At 42.5% G+C, this 21198-nt stretch overlaps 1 protein-coding gene across 1 annotated transcript in view; it reads left to right on the top strand.

The window, feature by feature from the left end:
* arhgap20 (Rho GTPase activating protein 20) overlaps positions 1-13249 on the top strand; it is a 114527-nt gene extending 101278 nt beyond the window's left edge. The window contains exons 13-15 of the mRNA XM_033022717.1: positions 4426-4615; positions 8864-8981; positions 10722-13249. Of these exons, the coding sequence (XP_032878608.1) occupies positions 4426-4615; positions 8864-8981; positions 10722-12496 (2083 nt within the window). The 3' untranslated portion in view covers positions 12497-13249. The remainder of the gene's footprint in view (positions 1-4425; positions 4616-8863; positions 8982-10721) is intronic.
* Positions 13250-21198: the final 7949 nt, after the last annotated feature.

The following is a 21198-nucleotide window of genomic DNA, read 5'->3' as shown; positions in this document are numbered from 1 at the left end:
AGGGGATCTTATTGAAACATATAAGGTTATTAAGAGTTTGGACAAGCTAGAGGCAGGAAACATGTTCCCGATGTTGGGGGAGTCCAGAACCAGGGGCCTGTAGCGTTACCAAACATGGTGATTAAACAGTTGCTTTATTCAGACATTACATGGTTGGCGTACATGTTAGTTTGGTCCTCTAACATATTGATTCATTCAGTTATTGCTGCTGCTGAGCGAGGGTGTTGCCTCGAGCTCAGCAACCTGTCGACTCATGATCTCAAGGTGAGATCTCCTTATATAGCACACTACTCCCCTAAACCCATGACATCACATGACGGCCCTCGTAACCACTGACGAGGGTTTGAAACAGGGGGTGGACACAGCAGCTTTTCCTGTATCAATAAAAAGTTGTGAATCTTGTTCCCAGCTGAGTTTCTCCAGCACTTTTGTCTACATTTTATCATTCGAGTATAGCTCCGCCCCCCATTCATGCCTGTTTCTTAACGGAGCACACCATAAACTGTCTGTCCCATTTGCATTTTAAAGGACAAACTTCTTAAAGCGACACACAACTTTGCTCATTGCTTCGAATTTCACACATTCCACATAAAAAACATTGTTTTACAAGCAGTACATATACAAAAACATTGTTTTACCAGCAGTATATAATATTTCATCTTCAAAGACATCTCTTTGTAATTTACTTTCCCTTTTTCTGACAAGACTTCTGTTTACCAAAATCCTGGTTACCTAACCCTAATTGGACATTGATCCAGATCATGATTAGTCAGACTCCCCTTGACTTTTCAGTCTCCCTAGCTCTTTCCTCATTTCTCCATCAAATTCCCCTTCATCCCCAATTTTTTTATAACATAGTTGCCTGTCAGAAAAAGGATTTACCTCCGGGGTAATTTTGTTTTGCAATCCTCATTGACTCTTTCCACCATCCCAGATGCCTGTGGGTGGTGTACACAGTGAAATTGCAGTCGAATATTAAAATGTGCACATTTTTCCTTATTAATAGTGGCAATAAAATGAAGACCATTGTCTGAACTTATGGCAGTAGGTAGGCCAAACCTGGGATTACAACAATGTTACTGTAGTTTCAGCAGTATTATTAGTGGTTGGTAGAGCTTCACTCCACCTGCTAAATAAATCTAAAATCACTAAGCACTATTTATAACACTGGGCCCTTGGCATTTCAATAAAATCAATCTGTATGCATTCAAACGATCGTGATGGCATTGGCGTCACCGCTGAGGATATCTTTATTGATTTGCCTGGATTACTTTGTTGGCAAATTTTACATTCAGAGACCTGCTTCAGTGCTTCTTATCAAATTTTCTGGTGCCACCACGTTTCCTTTGTTATCCTATCATTCCCTCCTTACCAGCATGGGTAAGACGAGTAAAAATGTATCGAATACACCAACTTGTCCAAGCGGGGTGTGCTGTATCAATGGCACAGCCCTCTTGTTTCCATAGTTATTATTATATATGAGAGGCGTCCCTCTGTAATGTACATACCTCCTTCATGTTTGGCAGGACCGTTCTATTTGCTAGCATCTGTTTACGTGCTGTCACTACGCATTTGGATGTACAGGCTGCATTGTTTGGATACACTATCAGCAACCTATTGCCTTTTGCTATAGGGTCCCCAGCACCAGTGTGTGCAGTACATTTAACAATGACCAGCTGTTCTGGTAGCATCAATGCGTTAAACAAATTACGCACAGAAAGGCATTCCCGTGCTCCCAATCCTGGGGAGCTTTGTAAGGTCAAAACTTCAAGGTATAGGGATGTTACTGACGGAACTGTCACAGGTAAAGATGCCATTGCTACTGGTAGGGCATAGGGAGGTGGACATCTCCCAAGATTATCTAACTCCTCATCTTCATTACCAAATAGGGTCGTCGTGCCAGACATGAAGTCTCCTCCAGAGGATTTACCAGTACTGGGTTTATTTTTTACTAACCATCACCTGTTTCTCACCTCCTGTTTGTCTTTTAATTCTATTCTCTTGTTCCTCTGCCCACTGGCATTCTAGTTGCAATACGTTCCATCCTTTCCGAGTGCTATCCTTGTTTCTTAACTCTATCCCCTTCTTACATACAGTATCCATCTAACTTCGAACTCTACTTTCCTCATGCTTCTCCTCTGTTCCTGCTTTCCATGTTTTAATTCCTTTCTTCCATTTCTTTCCTGTCTTCCTTTCCCATATAAATGTCTCTACATTCCATGTTCCCCCTACTGGCCAGGCTTCATCCCCTAACCGTTCGGTCAACTTGTAACTTAACATTCTAAATTTCTTATCATACTTAGGATTCAAATAACACATATGTTGGACTGTTATCCCGAGCATTCCCCATAGATAGATAGAAAGAGAAAGAGAAAGAGAAAACAGACTTCTTAATTCCGAATCGTTCCAAATATATCAACCAGGCCGACTCGCTACTCGAGACCCCAGTTTCTCAATTTAGCTGACTTTTTAATTCTGAATTGTTCCAAATATATCAACCAGGCCGACTTTTTAAACTTAATATACAACGCCACTTATTTCTCAATCCGACAACTCTTCAGATGTCTCAATAAGCCAGACGCACACCTCAACCCCCATTCAACCCGACAAATCACGGATGTCTTAACGAGGCCGATGAGCCCTTAGTAGAGAGAGATAAAAAAGAGAAAACAAAGAGAGATAGAAAGAGAAACCGCTCAAGTCCTTCTTAAAAATACATGCACAATTCTGTCTTAAAAATACATACACAATCCCTTCTTAAAAAAAACATATAAAGCCCAACTGGTCTTACCTTTGTCTGTTTCTAAGAACCTCGGCAGGGAACCAATTCAATGTCTGATGAAGGATCACAGATGTTCCCGGGAGTTTCTAGGGAGTCGGTCTGACAAGGGGGCCGATAGAGCTCAGTTATCTCCCTTCCAATCCCGGCAACCTCTGCAACCTCTTGCACAGTCAGCTGTTGATGTGGTCCCAGCGAGGCCTGCATAACTACGCCAATGAAAAAGCTACTTTTATAACTACTAAACCAGGTTCGCTTCTTAATAAACAGACACCACACAAACTGTTTGGTAGACCAGTTCACAACTTTACTTATTATCGGCCGATGGAAGGGAGGGAGAACTCCAGTCAAGTGACCATTACAGACACTTGACCGTCCTCCGTCCACCACACTGAACAACAGAATTACATTGCCTTAAATAGGGTTTTTTTTGTCCCCTTAGCACATTTCACAGACATTAGTCATGGTCAGAGGTACAGGAAAAGGTTTCCACAGAATGCATCACATCAAAGGCCTTTTGTTTACACAGTACAAGATAACATTGGCCATTTGGTTTACGACATTTTATCTTCACAGAGATCACCCTAGCTCTTTCGCTGCTTCCTCTCTGTCATTTGGTCCCTCATAAACATAGGCCATTTGGTTTATGGCATCTTACTTCAAAGATGTGACTAGCTGTTTCTTTCTCTGTCACTTCCTCACTTGGGAGACAATGTTATAGGATTTATTATCCCACACACCCGCAACCTGAGGCAAGCCTAATTTGAGACTAAATATAAGCTGTAAGCTAGCCCAGAAGCCAATTTAATATCTTCTTATATTTTAACTAAAATTCAGCTTCATCAGGTTCGACCGTAAGTGGTCTGACTATCAGCTGATGCCACTGGCCACAGTTTAAGAATAAAGGGTAAGGCACTTAGAACAGAGATGAGGAAACACATTTTCACACAGAGAGTTGTGAGTCTGTGGAATTCTCTGCCTCGGAGGGCGGTGGAGGCCGGTTCTCTGGATACTTTCAAGAGAGAGCTTGACAGAGCTCTTAAAGATAATATGGGGAGAAGGCAGGAATGGGGTACTGATTGTAGATGATCAGCCATGATCACATTGAATGGCAGTGCTGCCTTGAAGGGCCGAATGGCCTTCTCCTGCACCTATTGTCTAGTTGTGGATAGGTTGGTTCACTTGACTCAGTGGGCTGAAAGTTCTGTTTCCATGCTGTATCTTTCAGTTAATCAATCAATCAATCAATAGCATACACTGGTGTTGTTCCCAATACAGTGACTCATGTTACATGTGCACCTATGTCAAGTTGGAAGCACATTTGCGCAATGTTGCTCAAATAATAGATATTATCAGTTCCATGGGTCTGTGCCTCTATTCTCACCACAAAAGGACAAACTGTCTACCCACTTCACAAAAAGAGCAGTTGTATACCCATTAAACCATAACACCATCAACTCCAATGTAATTCTAAAAGCATTCAATATCAGATACATATATTTACTTCAATACAAATTAAGAGTGTTTATGAATGATCTATACAAGGGGAAATTACAAGCAAGGCTGATGCTTCCTGCCTTCCCTTAAGGAACAATTTCAACCAATGAGTGTTTCAGTTTTTTGTTTTAAATTATTATTTTTCTCAGATTGCTGGTCCAGCTCCCAAAACTGAATGTCTTCCTCCTGCACTATGTGTTTGGAGTCCTTCACAAAATCGAGCAGCAGGCTGAGAAAAACCAAATGAACGCCTTTAACTTGGCCGTCTGCATCGCGCCCAGCATCCTGTGGCCCTCCACACACAGCAGCCCCGAAACAGAGTGCAACTCAACAAAGAAGGTGAGAGGCTGTTGCTGGCAACAGTTGGGTAATCACAAGGTGCTGGGCAAAATGTCAAAAAACACCTTGTACATTCAACATGCAAAACATTGGATGATCTTTACCAAGCTCGTAGCCTCTGCAAGCATTTGTTGCCTTGCACCTCCTATGCGCAATTTAAATGGATGACATTTTCTTGCAAGTAGCATAGTCACATGCAGCAGAAAAGGTTGATTCGCTGTTAGTGTTAAGAAAATGGGAGGAAAGGAGAAAACTGATTTCAGGGGGAAATTTTTAATTTATGCTTCAATCCAAATATTGAAGGAATGCACTAAGTGTTCATAGTAGATGTGACCTGGTGATTCGTAGACAAGACTGGGACCACTTCAATTATCAAATATGCCATTAGCTACTTTGGAATGAATAGTAGTAGATAGCCTTGGTGTAACTTCAGCCCAGAAATTGGATGTGAGATAATTGGCTGAGATTCCCAATATCTATTCAATATTGGTTGAGGGGTGGTATAGGAGTAAGAGAGAGGAGTGCGTGCATGTGTCTGTGAGTCCGTATCTGCAATTGTGCATCTATAGGTAGGAGTATCCTTGTGTAAGTTGAGGATACAAAATTATATTTCCCTTTTTGTCTTCACTGCTTGATGGGCTCAAAGCCAAGCCGCCTGAGTGTCAGACTCTTGCAATAACTTGTACCCTAGCATTAGTCAATATTTCCCAGCATGGCCATGCTGAAAGATAAAATTAAGAAAATTATAACACTCTTTAAGCCTGCCGCTCTTTAGTAAGAAACTGAAACCAAACCAAAGCAGAATATGTTATGCCAGTGAATTGGAATAAAGAGTCACTTTAAGATTGTTGCAATTCTGTTCTAATCGTCCAAGACCAATTCACTGCTCCCACATCACTTTACAAGCACAGAGCGCGATGGTGGTGCAGTTGTTAATCACGGGGCAACCAAGTTCAAATCATACCATGGCAGCAGAGAAAACTACATTTTGTGAGCAATTTGGAATTAAAAGAAGAAACTAATTTGTTATGATTATCATTTGTTATGATTATCACGTTACTGATTGTGGTGGATTTGCCTTCAGAGGAGGAAATCGGATGACTGAACACTCACCTGATGTCTGATGAAGTGCGGCACAGTGGCGCAGCAGTAGAGTTGCTGCCTTACAGTGCCAGAGACCCGGGTTCGATCCTGATCAGATCCGGAGTTTGTATGTTCTTCCTGTGACCACTTGGGTTTTCTCCGGATGCTTCAGTTTCCTCCTACACTCCAAAGACGTGCGGGTTTGTAGGTTAATTGGCCTCAGTAAAAATTGTAAATGGTCTGTAGGATAGTGTTAGTGTACGGGGTGATCGCTGGTCGGCATGGACTCGGTGGGCCGAAGGGACTGTTTCCACACTGTGTCTCTAAAGTCTAAAATAATATCCTCACAGTGTCTGACGTATATGTGGCTTCAGAGCCATCAACGTGATTAACTCTGATAGCAGTTTTAAGTGCAAGAGCATTTTGGGTTTGGAATAGATGCTGGGCTTGCCAACAATAGCCAGATTCTGAAAAATTAATATCTAAAAAATACTTCTCTGCTTTAATGGCACAGGGCCAGTCCTTAAATCCTAGGTCAGTCACAGCTCAGCTGGCAGCTTGTAGCTTTTGTGGGTTTAAATTCCACTCCAGTGACTTGAACGCTGAAATGTAGACAGAAACTGCATTGCATCTGGGAGGGAGTGAGTGCTACTTGGAGGGGCCTTAAAACTAGGACATTCACTGCTCTCTTGGGTGGCTGCAAAAGTTTCAATTATTTTGAAAAACAGCCATTATCTCTTGCACAGCACCAAAATTGATCAGGAATTTCACTACTCCAATAATACACATTTCATATTGGGAGCTTTCAGTGTGTAAATTAGCTGTGGTATTATCTACCTAACAACAGTGACATTTCAAAAGAACTTAGTTGTCTGTAAGGTACTTGGCATGTCATGATTGAGATGTGAAAGGTGCAATATAAATACATGTCTTGCTTTACGTACTAAAGATCTAATAATGCTATAATAGGAGAAGAGTAATAATTCAACGTGATGGCCTTATCCGATCTCCTCCCCTTTCCGCCTTCCGCAAAGACTGCTCCTCCCGCAACTCCCTGGTTCACACCTCCCTATGCACCCAAACCACTCGCTCGTCAGGTGCTTTCTCCTGCAGCCACAGGAGATGTAACACCTGTCCTGATACCTCCTTCTTCACATCCATCCAGGGACCCCAGCAATTCTTCCAGGTGAGACAGAGGTTCACGTGCACCATCACTGCCTTCGGTGTTCCCGATGTAGCCTCCTTTACATTGGCAAGACAAAGCGTAGATTTAATTCTGATGCTATGACCTCTAGTCGACAGATGGCACAATGGGCTAAGTGTTCGGCTGGCAACCGGAAGGTAGCTGTTTCGAATCCCGCTTGGAGTGCATACTGTCGTTGTGTCCTTGGGCAAGACACTTCACCCACCTTTGCCTGTCTGTATGGAAGTAATTGTGTGAAGCACTTTGGGGTCAATGCAAGTTGACTAAAAATGTGCTATATAAATAAAGACATTATTATTATTATTATTATTATAGTCCTCGACTCTCCCACTAGTGGAAACATCCTCTCCACATCCACTCTATCCAAGCCTTTCACTATTCTGTATGTTTCAATGAGGTCACCCCTCATTCTTCTAAACTCGGGTGTGTACAAGCCCAATGCTGACAAACGCTCACCATAGGTTAACCTACTCAATCCTGGGATCATTAGAGCCAGCACATCCTTCCTCAGATATGGTGCCCAAAATTGCTCACAATACAAGTTCACCACTAATTTTCATCCTGCACTCAAATTTGCTTGGACCATCTCCGACACCTCCCTCTCCTTTCTTGATCTTACAGTCTCCATCACAGGAAATAGAAATCTGAAAAGGGTCTTGAACTGAAAAGTTACCCATTCCTTCTCTCCAGAGATGCTGCCTGTCCCGCTGAGTTACTCCAGCATTTTGTGTCTATCACAGGAAATAAGACTATTGACTGACGTCTATAACAAACCCACTGACTGCCACAACGATCTCGATTACACTTCTTCCCACCCTGCTTCCTGCAAAGACTCTATGCCCTACTTCCAATTCCTCAGTCTACGCCACATCTTCGCCCAAGATGAGGCATTCCATACTAGAACATCCAAGATGTCCTCATTCTTTAGGGAACGGGGGTTCCCCTCTCCCATCATAGATGAGGCCCTCAATCGTGTCTCCTTGGTACCCCGCAGCTCTGCCCTTGCTCCCTCTCCCCCTTTATTGCCATTCTTTGTCTTCTGCCATCCAGCCAACCTGTTATGCATGCTAGTATCTGCCCTTTCATACCGTGGGCTCTCATCTTCCTAAGCAGCCTTTGTGTGGCACCTTATCAAAGGCTTTCTGAAAATCTAAGTAAACAACATCTACTGACTCAAAGGAGAGTCAGTAGATGTTGTTTACTTAGATTTTGCTATTTACTATACTCCTGCTAATTCTTCAAAGAATTCCAGCAAATTTGACAAGCAAGACCTCCCCTTCACAGAGCCATGCTGACTTCAGCCTATTTTATCATGAACATCTTACCCCGTAACCTCATCCTTTATAATAGTCTAAAATCTTACCAACCACTGGTCACACTAACCGGCCTATAATTCCCACTATTCTGCCTTGCCTTTTTGTGCAGCAGGGTAATATTGGCAATTTTCCAATCATCTGGGACCACTCCTGACTCTAGTGATTCCTGAAATATCACTATCAATGCCTCCACAATCTCTAAAACCACCTCCTTCAGAACCCCAGGGGGCAGTCCTCCATCCTATCGCACATTTTGAGGATTCAAAACCATGAGATGCAATCTTAATGTTCATGTGGTCCAATTGCTTTGGGATTCTGAGTACCTGTATTTCCAAGCATGCTGACTACAAATATGTTTCCGAGAATTATCTGCTTGTTTTTGTTGAGTTCTACTGGCGGAGAATGCGGGGGTTAACAGCACTTGGCATCTCTCTGTGCCAAGCTTCATGTTGTGGTCTGGAGGGCTTGGGCCACATCTGCAGCAATACCTTCCCTCTGGCTAGAAAAGGCAGAACCATTGTACTATGGCTCCATACATCTGCTCCATGTCCTGCTGTTTGCTGTAAATACAAAGTGTGTGGGGCTCCAGCCAGAGGGTTGGAATTTTACAACAATGAAGTCACACTGGCCTATCTCCTTCTCCAGGTTGCCTTGTTTGTGCAGTTTTTAATTGAAAACTGCTCCAGGATTTTTGGAGATGACTTCACTTCTCTCTTTGAAGCATTATCATCAAAAAGGTTTGGGAGTAGAGATGATGGTTCAGGTATGGAAATTGTTATTATGTAAACGTAGAATGTAGAACAGTACAGCACAAGAACAGGCCCTTCAGTCCACAAAGACCAACTCTTGCCTGCCTGCACATAATCCACATTCCCCCATTTCCTGCATATCCATGTGCCCATCCAAATGTCTCTCAAATGTCACCTTCATATCTGCCATAACCACCACCCCCCAGCAGCACCTTCCAGGCACCCACCACCCTTTGTGTAAAATAATTTACCCCGCACATCACCTTTAAACTTTGCTCCCTCTCACCTTAAAGCTATTTCCATCCAGGGGAAATGATACTGGCTGTCTACGCTATCTATACATATCATCATTTTGTATATTTCTATCAGGCTTGCAAGCAACCTCCGGCATTCCGAAACAGTCCAAAGCTGTCCAACCTCTGCCTGGAGCTAATACCCGTTAATCCAGGCATCATAGATTAGTAAGGGTGTCAAAGGTTATAGAGAGAAAGCAGGAGAATGGGATGGAGACGGTAAAATAAATCAGCCAGGATTGAAAAGCGGAGTAGACTCAATGGGCCAAATGGTCTAATTCTGCTCCTATGACATGAACTTCATTCTGGTAAACCTCTTCTGCACCCTTACCAAAGCCTCCACATCCTTCCTGTACACAATATTTCAAATGAAGCCTAACCGAGCTCCTATAAAGCTGCATCATGATTTCTTGATTCTAGTACTCAAACAATATTTAAATTTTAAATGTAGAATTCATACTCAGACCAACAGATACAATTATTACCATGACGGCATGAACCTATTTCAATTTTGAAGGATTGTTTCTTTCACCAAACTACCTCAATGACAAGTATCCACCATTACCCACTGCAATTTTATTTTACTCATGTAGGAAATATGACTTCTACTGTTAATCTAATCCGCAACAAGTCTCCCAATGATGGTGAGCATTGAAATTAACCAAGTTACTTGTTGAATTGTAACAAAGTCGAAGAAATAACATCGCAAATGTTCCATAAATCTTTCATTAGTTGTAAATTGCTTTGGGACATTACTGGATGAGAAAAGTATAATGCATAATACATATTTTAGTTTTCTTTATTTGTTTAAATTCCATATTGTTAGGGAAAATATTTTATCAAAGAATTTCAAGGTCAGAAACAATGCGGTAATATTGATGGTAGCAAATTGTAATGGGGAGCATTGAAATACCACAGGCTGCAGAATTAGGAATATAATGTGTAATATAGTGAAGATTATTAATTAACTGAAGATTATTAATAACAAAGAAAGAGAAAAGATCTTTGAATGGGGCATATAAATTGTTTCCTGAGCAATTTCATGGGGTGGCGCAGAGATACAGTTACAACCAGCAACAGCACCAGAGTCCTGGGTTTGATCCTGACCTCAGGTGCTGTCTGTACGGTGCTGTCTTGTATGTTCCCCTGGTGACCGCATGGGTTTTCTCCAGGTGCTCTGGTTTCCTCTCACATTCCAAAGATGTGCAAATTTGTAGGTTAAGTGGTTTCTGTAAATTCTCCTTAGCCTGCAGGATAGAACTAGTGTATGGGGTCGGCGTGGACTTGTTTCCACGCTGTATCTCCAAACTAAACGAAACAATTAAAATAATATAAATTAGAGTGAGAAATATAATGAAGAAATGGAAGGGTAGTGCTATCTACTAAACAGGGTCTAGATTATCAATTGCAGTAATGCGGTTACAGAATAGCGAGACAAAATTGTGTGATGCTTTTTTGCAGATCTCCATTCATTTCAAATGCATGACTCCTCTTACAACAGTCTGGAAAATGAGCTCAATGATGAAACCGACTCCACTCTAATGACAAAACGAAGGCAAGAAAATAGAAGCAGGGATTCGGTTCTGTCCTGGAGTGACTGTGATCTTGACCACCCCGAGGATGAGACAGTTTGTGTAAAGGTTCCGCCGGCAATTAAGTCATTGCAAATTCCTTCTGCTTGCCTGAGGGGAAGTATGGTTTGCCAGTTCACAAAAGATGCCCTCCTGGAATCCAATGGTTCGTGTTACTCGACTTGCGAGAGGTTGACAGTCCCCAGAAGACACAGGAGGAGCTCTGAACCCAATATAGTTCCTCCGACCTCACAGTTCGCCCAGCCACGCCAGATTCACACCACTGTAATCCGCAAGACTAGCTGTGATGCCGTCCTGAGACAGACAGCCGAGGACTGCATTGATCAGCTACAAATGCTGCAGATCGGGGCGCAGAAATTCACAAAACAAAGTGTAAGACTGAGTGCTGATTTGGGTGAGTCCAGAAATGGTGGCCGTAAATCAGATCGAAAGGGATCATCGAGTGGTGGCCAACATCAGCCACCTCCTCCCCTTAAAATTAATGTCTCTTCCGTAACCAGCAGTTCCCAGTCCAGTCCCTCTTCTCCAGGCACTCCACTCTCAGCATCCCCAATGAGTTCATGTGACAGTGTTTTTTCACACAATGCAGAATATTTTGTGTTCAGTTCAAGGGAGACCCCCTCTGCATTTTGTAATACCACTCGGCCGCAGAAAGGCCAACTAGCGAGGCCAACTAGCCCCAGAGGCCAACTAGCTTCTGGATACCTGCTCACTGGATATTGTCCAGCTTCCCGCTCGGCTGCACAAGACCAACACGAGAGGTCAGCCAGTGCGACAGAGGATAGCTCTACCTGCATCACTGGGAAGAGCCCAGTCAATAAATGGAGAAAAGAAAGTGGAACTTGCACGCTGAGGAAAAGGGGGAAGCTTGACGGCAAAAGTGATTCATCCTGTGAAGGAAATGGAGAGTTACCTGAATCGGAAGGTATGGTTCAAAATATGGATAAAAGCCAATCTGTAGGTTCTCCGTCTGATCAGGAGGGAGTTAGGTCACCGCTGCCTAATCTGGCTGCAAAAGAGAAAGGATTGGTGGTCGGGCCTATGCGACCTTTATTTCACCCTGATTCACAACAATTCACAAGCAGCTCCATTACTTGCGGTTTTCCTTTGACAAGCACCGCCAACAAGGCTTTTCCGGGACAGAGTGAGCTTTATCAGATTCCTCAGACTGTTTTTTATGGGCAGAATTCGTCGTTATGTTCTCAGTCAAAACCATGTCAGCAGTCATCGCCTTCCAAGACGGGTGTAAGTTTTGGGCCAAGCACGTCCGATGGACACTCTACTGAACGGCTTCCTTGTGCCCATTGTGAGTATCGCAACCCCGGCGAGAGTTCCAGCAATGCCGGGGTGTCCGAGAAAGAGGGTGGGACGTCCCAGGGAAAGAAACTGTTCCCATCCGAGCGCAGACCCCACACAGCCGTGTGGGAACTCAGCAGCGGGCACTCTGAGACTCTCTCCAGCAGCGCAGTGCAAGTAGTTGAGGATTACTTTTTCCAAAATGACTCCGAGAACTGTTTGATAACAACACAAGAAGTGACTAGAGCTGTGATTCAGAACAAAAAAGAGTGGCAAAAACAGTGGTGCGCCAATCCAAAATTGGAAGACTTTGACCAGGTGTTTTTCTCAGAAGAGTCTTATGTGTAATACTCTGTTGGAAATATTGTCATTATTTATTTCCAAAACGTACTTAGAAATGCGTTAACCTTGAGACAATTCGCGCTAGCTTCTACTCTTTTTAGAATATCGATTTAACAGTCCAAATAGTTGTCGACACATTTTTGACAAATGTCAAAGTTTGTATTTTACAATTGTGCTGAATAATACATATAAATGTCCACTGAAGAGCTAAAATGTATCCACTTCTGATTTAACAGAAATAATTTCTATAAATCAACTATGATGCTCTAAATCTCCAAACTGCTAAACACAGGTATCAAGGAGCTGCCCCAGCTATTGTGCCTGGCCGACATTATCTGACGACATTAAGGGTTAACTTAATCAACTGCCCTGTATTTTAAGGTAACCATTTAGTTAAACATATTCTTGATTGTCCCATCTGATTTTGCCATGGGACATCATTATTTTCTTGTGGCTGATAACAAGGCTGTGTTAGCAATTCCCTGAGTAGCCCCAGCACTATAATACTCTTGTAAGCATCCAATTTATTGCGAATCAAGAAGCCTTAAACCAGATAAAGATGAGGGGAGGCCTGGAGGCAGGAAGACTTGAGTTGCTTAATATTTTAGTTATCAACATTGCAGCCTTATCAACATGACCTGCTTTGTTGACTGCAAGTTATACCCTTAGTACTTCACAGCAGTAGAATGAGATTGACGGGGAAAAATAGATCAGCCATGAGCCGTGGGCAGCACAGTGGTGCAGTGGTACAGCTCACAACACCAGACAACCGGGATCGATCCTGGCTACAGATGTTGTCTGTCTGTGCGGAGTTTGCACATTCTCCCTGTAACCGCGTGGGTTTTCTCTGGGTGCTCCGGTTCCCTCCCACCTTCCAAAGACATTCAGGTTTGTAGGATAATTGACTTCTGTAACAATTGCCCCTAGTGTGTAGGATGCAAAAGTGGGATAACAGAACTAGTGTATGGATGATCGATGGCCAGTGTAGACTTGATGGGCCGAAGGGGCTGTTTCTACGCTGTATTTCTAAACTAATAACTAAACTAAAAGTACATGTGCCCATGGAGCTGATTTGGTTTATGTTACTGTGTTTAAGAAGGAACTGCAGATGCTGGGAAATTGAAGGTACACAAAAATGCTGGAGAAACTCAGCGGGTGCAGCAGCATCTATGGAGCGAAGGAAATAGGCAACATTTCGGGCCGAAACCCTTCTTCAGACTGATCTTAGAAGGAACTGCAGATGCTGGAAAATCAGTCTGAAGAAGGGTTTTGGCCCGAAACGTTGCCTATTTCCTTCGCTCCATAGAGGCTGCTGCACCCGCTGAGTTTCTCCAGCATTTTTGTGTACCTTTGGTTTATGTTACTACTGGTTCTCCCCAATTTTGGGGCTCGGCTCACACAGAGTACCAGGGCCAGATGTGGTCCATCTTATCCAGTCGTCCATCTCCAGAATCTCGGGCAATGGCGTACCCACCCAATGGGCTCACACACTGATTATAGCAATTATGGCATTGATCCTGGGATCAATCATCATATTGGGACCAGTCCCTGAGCCTGACACCAGACCTGTCAAGAGTCCCTCTGAGATAGATGTGTAGGAAGGAACTGCAGATGCTGGTTTAAACCGAAGACTCTGAAGAAGGGTCTCGACCCGAAACATCACCTATTCCATCTCTCCAGGGATACTGCCTATTCCGCTGAGTTACTCCAGCTTTTTGTGTCTACTTAACCTACCTGATCTCCCGGTTGCTCAGCATTGTAACTCCCCCTCCTATTCCCAATCTGACCTTTCTGTCCTGGGCCTCCTCCATTGTCAGAGTGAGGCCCAGCGCAAATTGGAGGAACAGCGCCTCATATTTTGCTTGGGTAGCTTACGCTCCAGCGGTATGAACATTGACTTCTCTAACCTCAAATAGCCCTTGCTTTCCCTCTTTCTCCATTCCCTCACCCTTCCCAGTTCTCCCACCAGTCTTACTGTCTCCGACTACATTCTATCTCTGTCCCACCCCCTCCCCTGACATCAGTCTGAAGAAGGTCTCGAACCGAAATGTCCTTCTCTCCAGAGATGCTGCCTGTCCCGCTGAGTTACTCCAGCATTTTGTGTCTACGTAATGGTTCAGGGTGATGGATATTCTGATGGAGCATACCCTAAACAAAGGGGCTTAGATCAGAAATATTAACTTTATTTGTCTGTCTATATTCTGGTTCAAAATACCTGTTTAAATGTAGTAATTGGAAAAGGAGAACAATTTGAAAATAAATAATACAATAGGGTATGCAATAGGGTCTGAAGAAGGGTCTTGACCTGAAACATTACCTATTCATGTTCTCCAGAGATGCTGCCTCACCTGCTGAGTTACTCTAGCATTTTGGGTCCTTTTGATAGAGTATCAATCTGATTTTCATTGGTCGATTAAGGTTTGTGATGTCGATCCTTCACTTATTTCAAGTTAAGCTTCAAGGTGATACTATACCTTCACTTCCTCCCACAGCTGCCCAAAGTTTAGACGTGTTCTGCAATGTGGTGATGTTGATGACAGTTTCACATTTTATTTCATCTGAAAGATTTATTTACGTACATCTTGTTGGTTGAAATGTTGCTTTGGAACTAGCGTTTGTTACAGATTTTGAGCACTTTCTATTTTATCTCCTTAAGGGCCTGTCCCACTTTCACGACCTAATTCACGACCTCTGCCGAGTTTGCCCTTGACTCATACTCACAGCATGGTCGTCATGAGGGCGTAGGAGGTCGTAGGTAGGCCGTAGCAGACCGGGATGCTAGTCGTAGGTACTCGTGGCATCAAGTAGGTCGGGGCGTTTTTCTAGCCTGATGAAAAATGTCCACAAGTAAAAAAGGTCGTGAAATAGGTCGTGAAAGTGGGACAGGCCCTTTACTCCTCTATTGAAGCACTTCTTATAATAAGATCAGATGTGTGATTGTATTGTTTGTTTAGTCACAAAGTTCCCTTGTTCTATTAACTGTTCACAGTTATATCTCTCCACTTTCTCTGCTCATTCCCCCGTCTTGGTTCCTGTACCTAACAGCCAATACTCTGACAGAAACAGAACTCATTAGACTGTGAAGTGGTGCAATACAGTGTATATACACTTAAATTAAGTACAGTGAAGGATTCACAAACATTTAAAGAGCAAACAACAATGTTTTAAAAGTTATATACTGTAACTCCAAATTCACAATATTGTCACTGAAAAACACCTATTTTCTGCTCATTTTCTTTGTAACGTATAGTAAACAGCACAGTAAAAGTGGTATTTTATTATTTGCATCTATAAGCCAGAGGCCTCCAAACTTTTCAGCATGAGGGCAACATTATATATTTGGCACATTTTTGCAGGTCATAGGAAAAAATAAAGAAATAAAGAAATGTCACACACCCACACAATCACACATTCACACTCACCCGCCCACCCACACACTCTCACCCACACACACTCTCACTCATGTTCACACACACCCACCCACCCACACTCACGCACGCACACCCACACACACTCACTCACACACCCACCCACACACACTCTCACACCCACCCACACTTACACACCCACCCTCACTCACTCACACCCAGAGCCTTCACATCACCAGAGTTCCAGGCTCATCACCAGGTCCACAATCTTCACGATGCAGACAGCATGTGGTCTGGCTTTGCTAGGTCCTAGTGCTCCTCCCCCCCCCCCCCCTGCGGGTCATATAAAATCTCATGACGAGCCGGATGTGTCCCGCGGGCCAAAGTTTGGAGACCCCTGGTCTAAGCTAATGTCAGCTTTACCGTAAATTGACTGCATTTATGGCATGCCAGTATTTTCCATTGAAGTGAGCTGGTCGCTCTGTTCAAATCTCCAATTGTGTTTGTATTGAAAAAAACCTCTCGCGTGGAGTGGATTGCCCTGAAAATGTACTCATAATCTCCAGTCTATTCTGAGGTCTAGGTTTATTATTGTCACATGTACCAAGGTACAGTGAAAAGCTTTGTTTTGGATGCTATCCACACAGATCAGATATACCAAACATAAATATAACCACTTCAAACTGAAATACAATGGATAGAGCAAAGGGGAAGATACAGAGTGCAGGATATAGTTCAATGGTGCTATACTTACAAGTATCAAAGAGATTTAGCAGAGCAGAGTGATTGTACTAGACGGTAGTAGACCCTTCTCTGGGAAGAACATGCAAAGACTCGCCATGCTCCAGCGTCATCTTGCCCTTCTTTTGGTTTATTGATCCCAACTTATACAAAGGATTGGATGTTACTATTGACTTTGGTGTCCCCAATCAACAAGGGAGATAAATCAACCTCTTTTCCAATCGCTATGGCATGCCTATCTGCTGGAAACTTAGATGTGAACACATCATGTGAGGACATAACAGTAAACTTCAAACCTAAAAGCTACAAGATGGCGCGAAAGCATGGCGACTCTTTGTGTACTGCCTCAACATAATTAGGTCATAACTTTATGAAATAGAAGCAGAATTAGGCCAATCGGCCCATCGATACTACTTCGCCATTCAATCATAGCTGATCTATCTTTCCCTCTCAACCCTAGTTTCTTGCCTTCCCCGTAACCTTAGACACCCTTACTATTCAAGAACCTGTCAATCTCCGCTTTAACAATACCTAATGACATAGCCTCCAGTCAATGAATTTCACAGATTCACCACCCTCCGGCTAAAGAAGTTCCTCCTCTTCTCCTTTCTAAAGGTGTTTCCTTTTTATTCTGAGGCTATGGCCTCTGGCTATAGACTCTCCTACTGGATGTGGAGAGCATGGGAGAACATGCTCTCCACATCCACTCTATCCAGGCCTTTCATTATTCATTATCTTTCAATAAGGTCCCCCCTCATACAGATCCAAAGTCATCAAACGCCCATCATACGTTAACCCAATCATCCCCGAGATCATTCCCGTAATCTACTATTCTTATACCTCAATCATGGCACTCTTGTACTTAGGTATGATAGTGCTTATATACAGTAAGATTTTTACACAAAACAAAGAATTTCACTGTATCCAGGCGCACGTGACAATAAAGTACCATTGAACTGGCTATAATATCCTCAACTCGCAGTTCGCATGTTGAAAATCATTGACAAGATTTGTAAATAACTTAACCATGGAAGTTACAAGGGAAAGCTCAAGCTGTTACTGTATAAAATACAACTCCTACGCAAAAATAAGGAAACTAAATTGAAGAATACTAGAGCTTTAATTTATTTGTGCCACACAAAAGAGAAATAACATGCTGGCTGAACATTCCATGATAAAGCAATTATTCCTTGTCATTATTATACTTCCATGCTTCAAGATACTTTAAAAAAAAAATTAGTATATTAATTGACAATTTACTGTTATTGTTAAACAATAATTATTGGTCAGAAGTAATGCTTGTTTCAATAATGTTAACAAATCTTATTCATTCCACTGTTTAATGTGGCACATGGCAGACTGCATTTGGCAGATTTTAGCAGTGCTTGAATGCTGGTATTTACATGCTGTTATGCTGAAATTATTCTGCAGCTCAATGCTAGAACAACTATTGATAGCTTAGTATCCAAAACTTAAAGGAGAATTTACACAGGTGGGTGGACTGTTAAAATGCCATGTGAAACCTATCCATACCAAAGCTGCTGTATTTTGGGAGCTAGTTGGGAGCAAGCAAATGTTCCTATCAGAAAGATGTATGTGCAAGAAAATGTTGCCCCCCTCCATTTGCCCTTATTCAGTACTAACCTTCACTTTCAACTATAGGGACCTCCTTAATTTCCTCCCAACCACTTACCCAAGTTCTTGGGACAATTCCTCAATGTCTTTTGTCACAGTGCCCTGCTATTTCATATCCCAAACCCGTTCATTGGCCGGCTGACAGTTTTAGAAGTAGAAACAAGGAACTGCTGATGCTGCTTTATGAAAGAGACACAATGTGCTGGAGTAACTCAGAGGGTCAGGCAGCAATTCTGGAGAACATGAATAGGTGATGTTTTGAGTCGGAAGCCTTATTCTTCCAACTGAAGAAGGGTCCTAACCCGAAACGTCACCTATCCATGTTCTCCAGAGATGCTGCCTGACCTGCTGAGATACATCTGTAGACCTGCAGAAGAAACGGATAGGAGATCCAACCGCTTTCACTTCATGTCCCTCAAAGTATAGACCCTGTCTATGCGCTTCGACTTCTACCTATATTCCATTTGATTTTGGTGACTTCAGTACATCCTTCTTAAGTCTAACTCTGCCTGATGACTACCTTGAACTGCTACCAGATCTTTAGTTGTCGCATTGGATAGAATTCCTCTGGTGTTTTGTATGATATTGTTGCATTTTAGTGAACATTAACTCTTACGAAACAGAGAATGTAACATTGAGATCTGGATGGTTTGGTTCTTAAATGGACAAATGGGTTTGACGCAGCCACTTTTTTATTCAATTTTGAAAATGTCCTGTGGCTAATGAGTAAATGTGATATTACATGACATTGTTTGCTTTCATTATTGCACTTAAAGCAACAGAACTAAGAATACTGTGCCTTCATAACATTACTGTGCTCAATGTTTGTTATAGATATAAAGACATATATGGAAAAGGCACTACTTCCTTATTTTAAATCTTTAGTGACAAATATACTCTTACTTAAGTGTGTATATGTAATTTATTTATATAATAAAGGGAATATGAACTTCTTAAAAACACTTCATGTTTACATTTTTTACTTCCTTTAGAAGTTGGATTAACATGTCGGAAATATTTTTATTTGTAAATTTGTGAACTAAACAAGATTCTTGCACCAATTTTCACATATATGTAAATACACAACAAGATGTAAATACACCAATTTTGTTTAATTCACACGAGGTAAGGCTGTCAATGTTAGATTTTATGGTCAATCTGTAATTGCCCAGATGACGGCGGTACTGAGTCACCGACTCTAACTGCTGTGGCTTGTGTGATGAAGGTATTACCACAGTCATGTCCAATGGGGAAGAGGGCACAGAAAAATAGCTGTGCTTATACTTACAACAGTTCATACTTGCAAAAGTAAAAACTAAAAATACAATCCCATTGCAAGAGTTTTCAATACATTTGCCTGAGGGACGGGAGAATGGAAGGTAACAAAAACAGGAAATTAAATTCTGTTTGCAATGAGGAAACACTAAGTTGATATATTCAAGATAAGTAACTGGGAAGCAATCACCAGGCAATGAGAAAGAGCGCTGAAATATGTAATCCACTATTCAGCATCAACAAAAAGTTTACGGCAGTGGTCCCTCTTGACATGGGCTCATGTTGTGTCTGTAATAAGAGTGGAAGTTAGAATGCAAAAGGAATAAGGCATTAACTGCGAAATAGAGATAAATTGCTGAATGAGAACTCTTTATCATAATCTAATAGCAAGGCACTGCAGATGCTGATTTAGACCAAAGCATAATGCAAAGTGATGGAATAACTCAGCGGGTCAGGCAGCATTCAGCAAGTCTGAAGAAATGTCCCGACGCAAGACGTCATCTATCCATGTCCTCCAGAAAAGCTGCCTGACCTGCTGAGTTACTCCAGCACTGTAACTTTGTCATAATCTTATTATCTCAAAGCAACATCAAATTTACCAAATTCTTCTCCCCACAATCAGTCCGAAGAAGAATCCCGACCCAAAATGTCACCTATCCATGTTTAGTTTACTGATACAACGTGGAAACAAGCCCTTCGATCCACCGAGTCCAAGCCGAACATCTATAAACTCATATACTAGTTCTATGTTATCCCACTTTCGCATCCTAAACACTTGGGACAAAGCCAATTAACCTTCATCTTTGGAACGTGGGACAAAACAGGAGCACTCTGAGAAAACCCGCACGTTTACTGGGAAAATATACAAATTCCTCACAGAGAGCACCTGTAGTCAGGATCAAACCCAGGCCTCTTAACACTGTGAGGCAGCAGCTCTACTGCTGCGCCACTATCACCTTCAAATGTTCTTTAGGAACGCTGCCTGACCCATTGAGTTACTACAGCATTTTTTGTCTTGTTTTGTAAACCAGCATCTGCAGTACCTGTTTCTACTCTATCAAATTTAGCATGCTTGGTTTCTGCTGTAGTTGGCAGCCAACTCCGCACAGCTGAGTTAGAATGAGCTGCATGGTGGCAGAGCTCTGCATTCCTACTCTGGTGCTTCAAACTCATGTTTTAATAGTCAAGTCAAGTTTATTTGTCACATACACATACGAGATGTGCAGTGAAATGAAAGTGGCAATGCTCGCGGACTTTTGTGCAAAAAGACAAACAACCAAACAAACTATAAACACAATCATAACACACACATATTCTTTTACATAATAAATAATGGAAGGAAAAACGTTCAGTAGAGTTAGTCCCTGGTGAGATAGGCGTTTACAGTCCGAATGGCCTCTGGGAAGAAACTCCTTCTCAACCTCTCCGTTCTCACCGCATGGCAACGGAGGCGTTTGCCTGACCGTAGCAGCTGGAACAGTCCGTTGCAGGGGTGGAAGGGGTCTCTCATGATATTGTTGGCTCTGGAGTTGCACCTCCTGATGTATAGTTCCTGCAGGGGGGCAAGTGAAGTTCCCATAGTGCGTTCGACCGAACGCACTACTCTCTGCAGAGCCTTCTTGTCCTTGGCAGAGCAATTCCCAAACCAGATGGTAATGTTCCCGGACAAGATGCTTTCCACCTGCGTAG

Source organism: Amblyraja radiata, chromosome 6 (assembly GCF_010909765.2).
Source record: "Amblyraja radiata isolate CabotCenter1 chromosome 6, sAmbRad1.1.pri, whole genome shotgun sequence".
Lineage (NCBI taxonomy): Eukaryota > Metazoa > Chordata > Chondrichthyes > Rajiformes > Rajidae > Amblyraja > Amblyraja radiata.
This window is presented reverse-complemented; position numbering and strand designations above follow the sequence as displayed.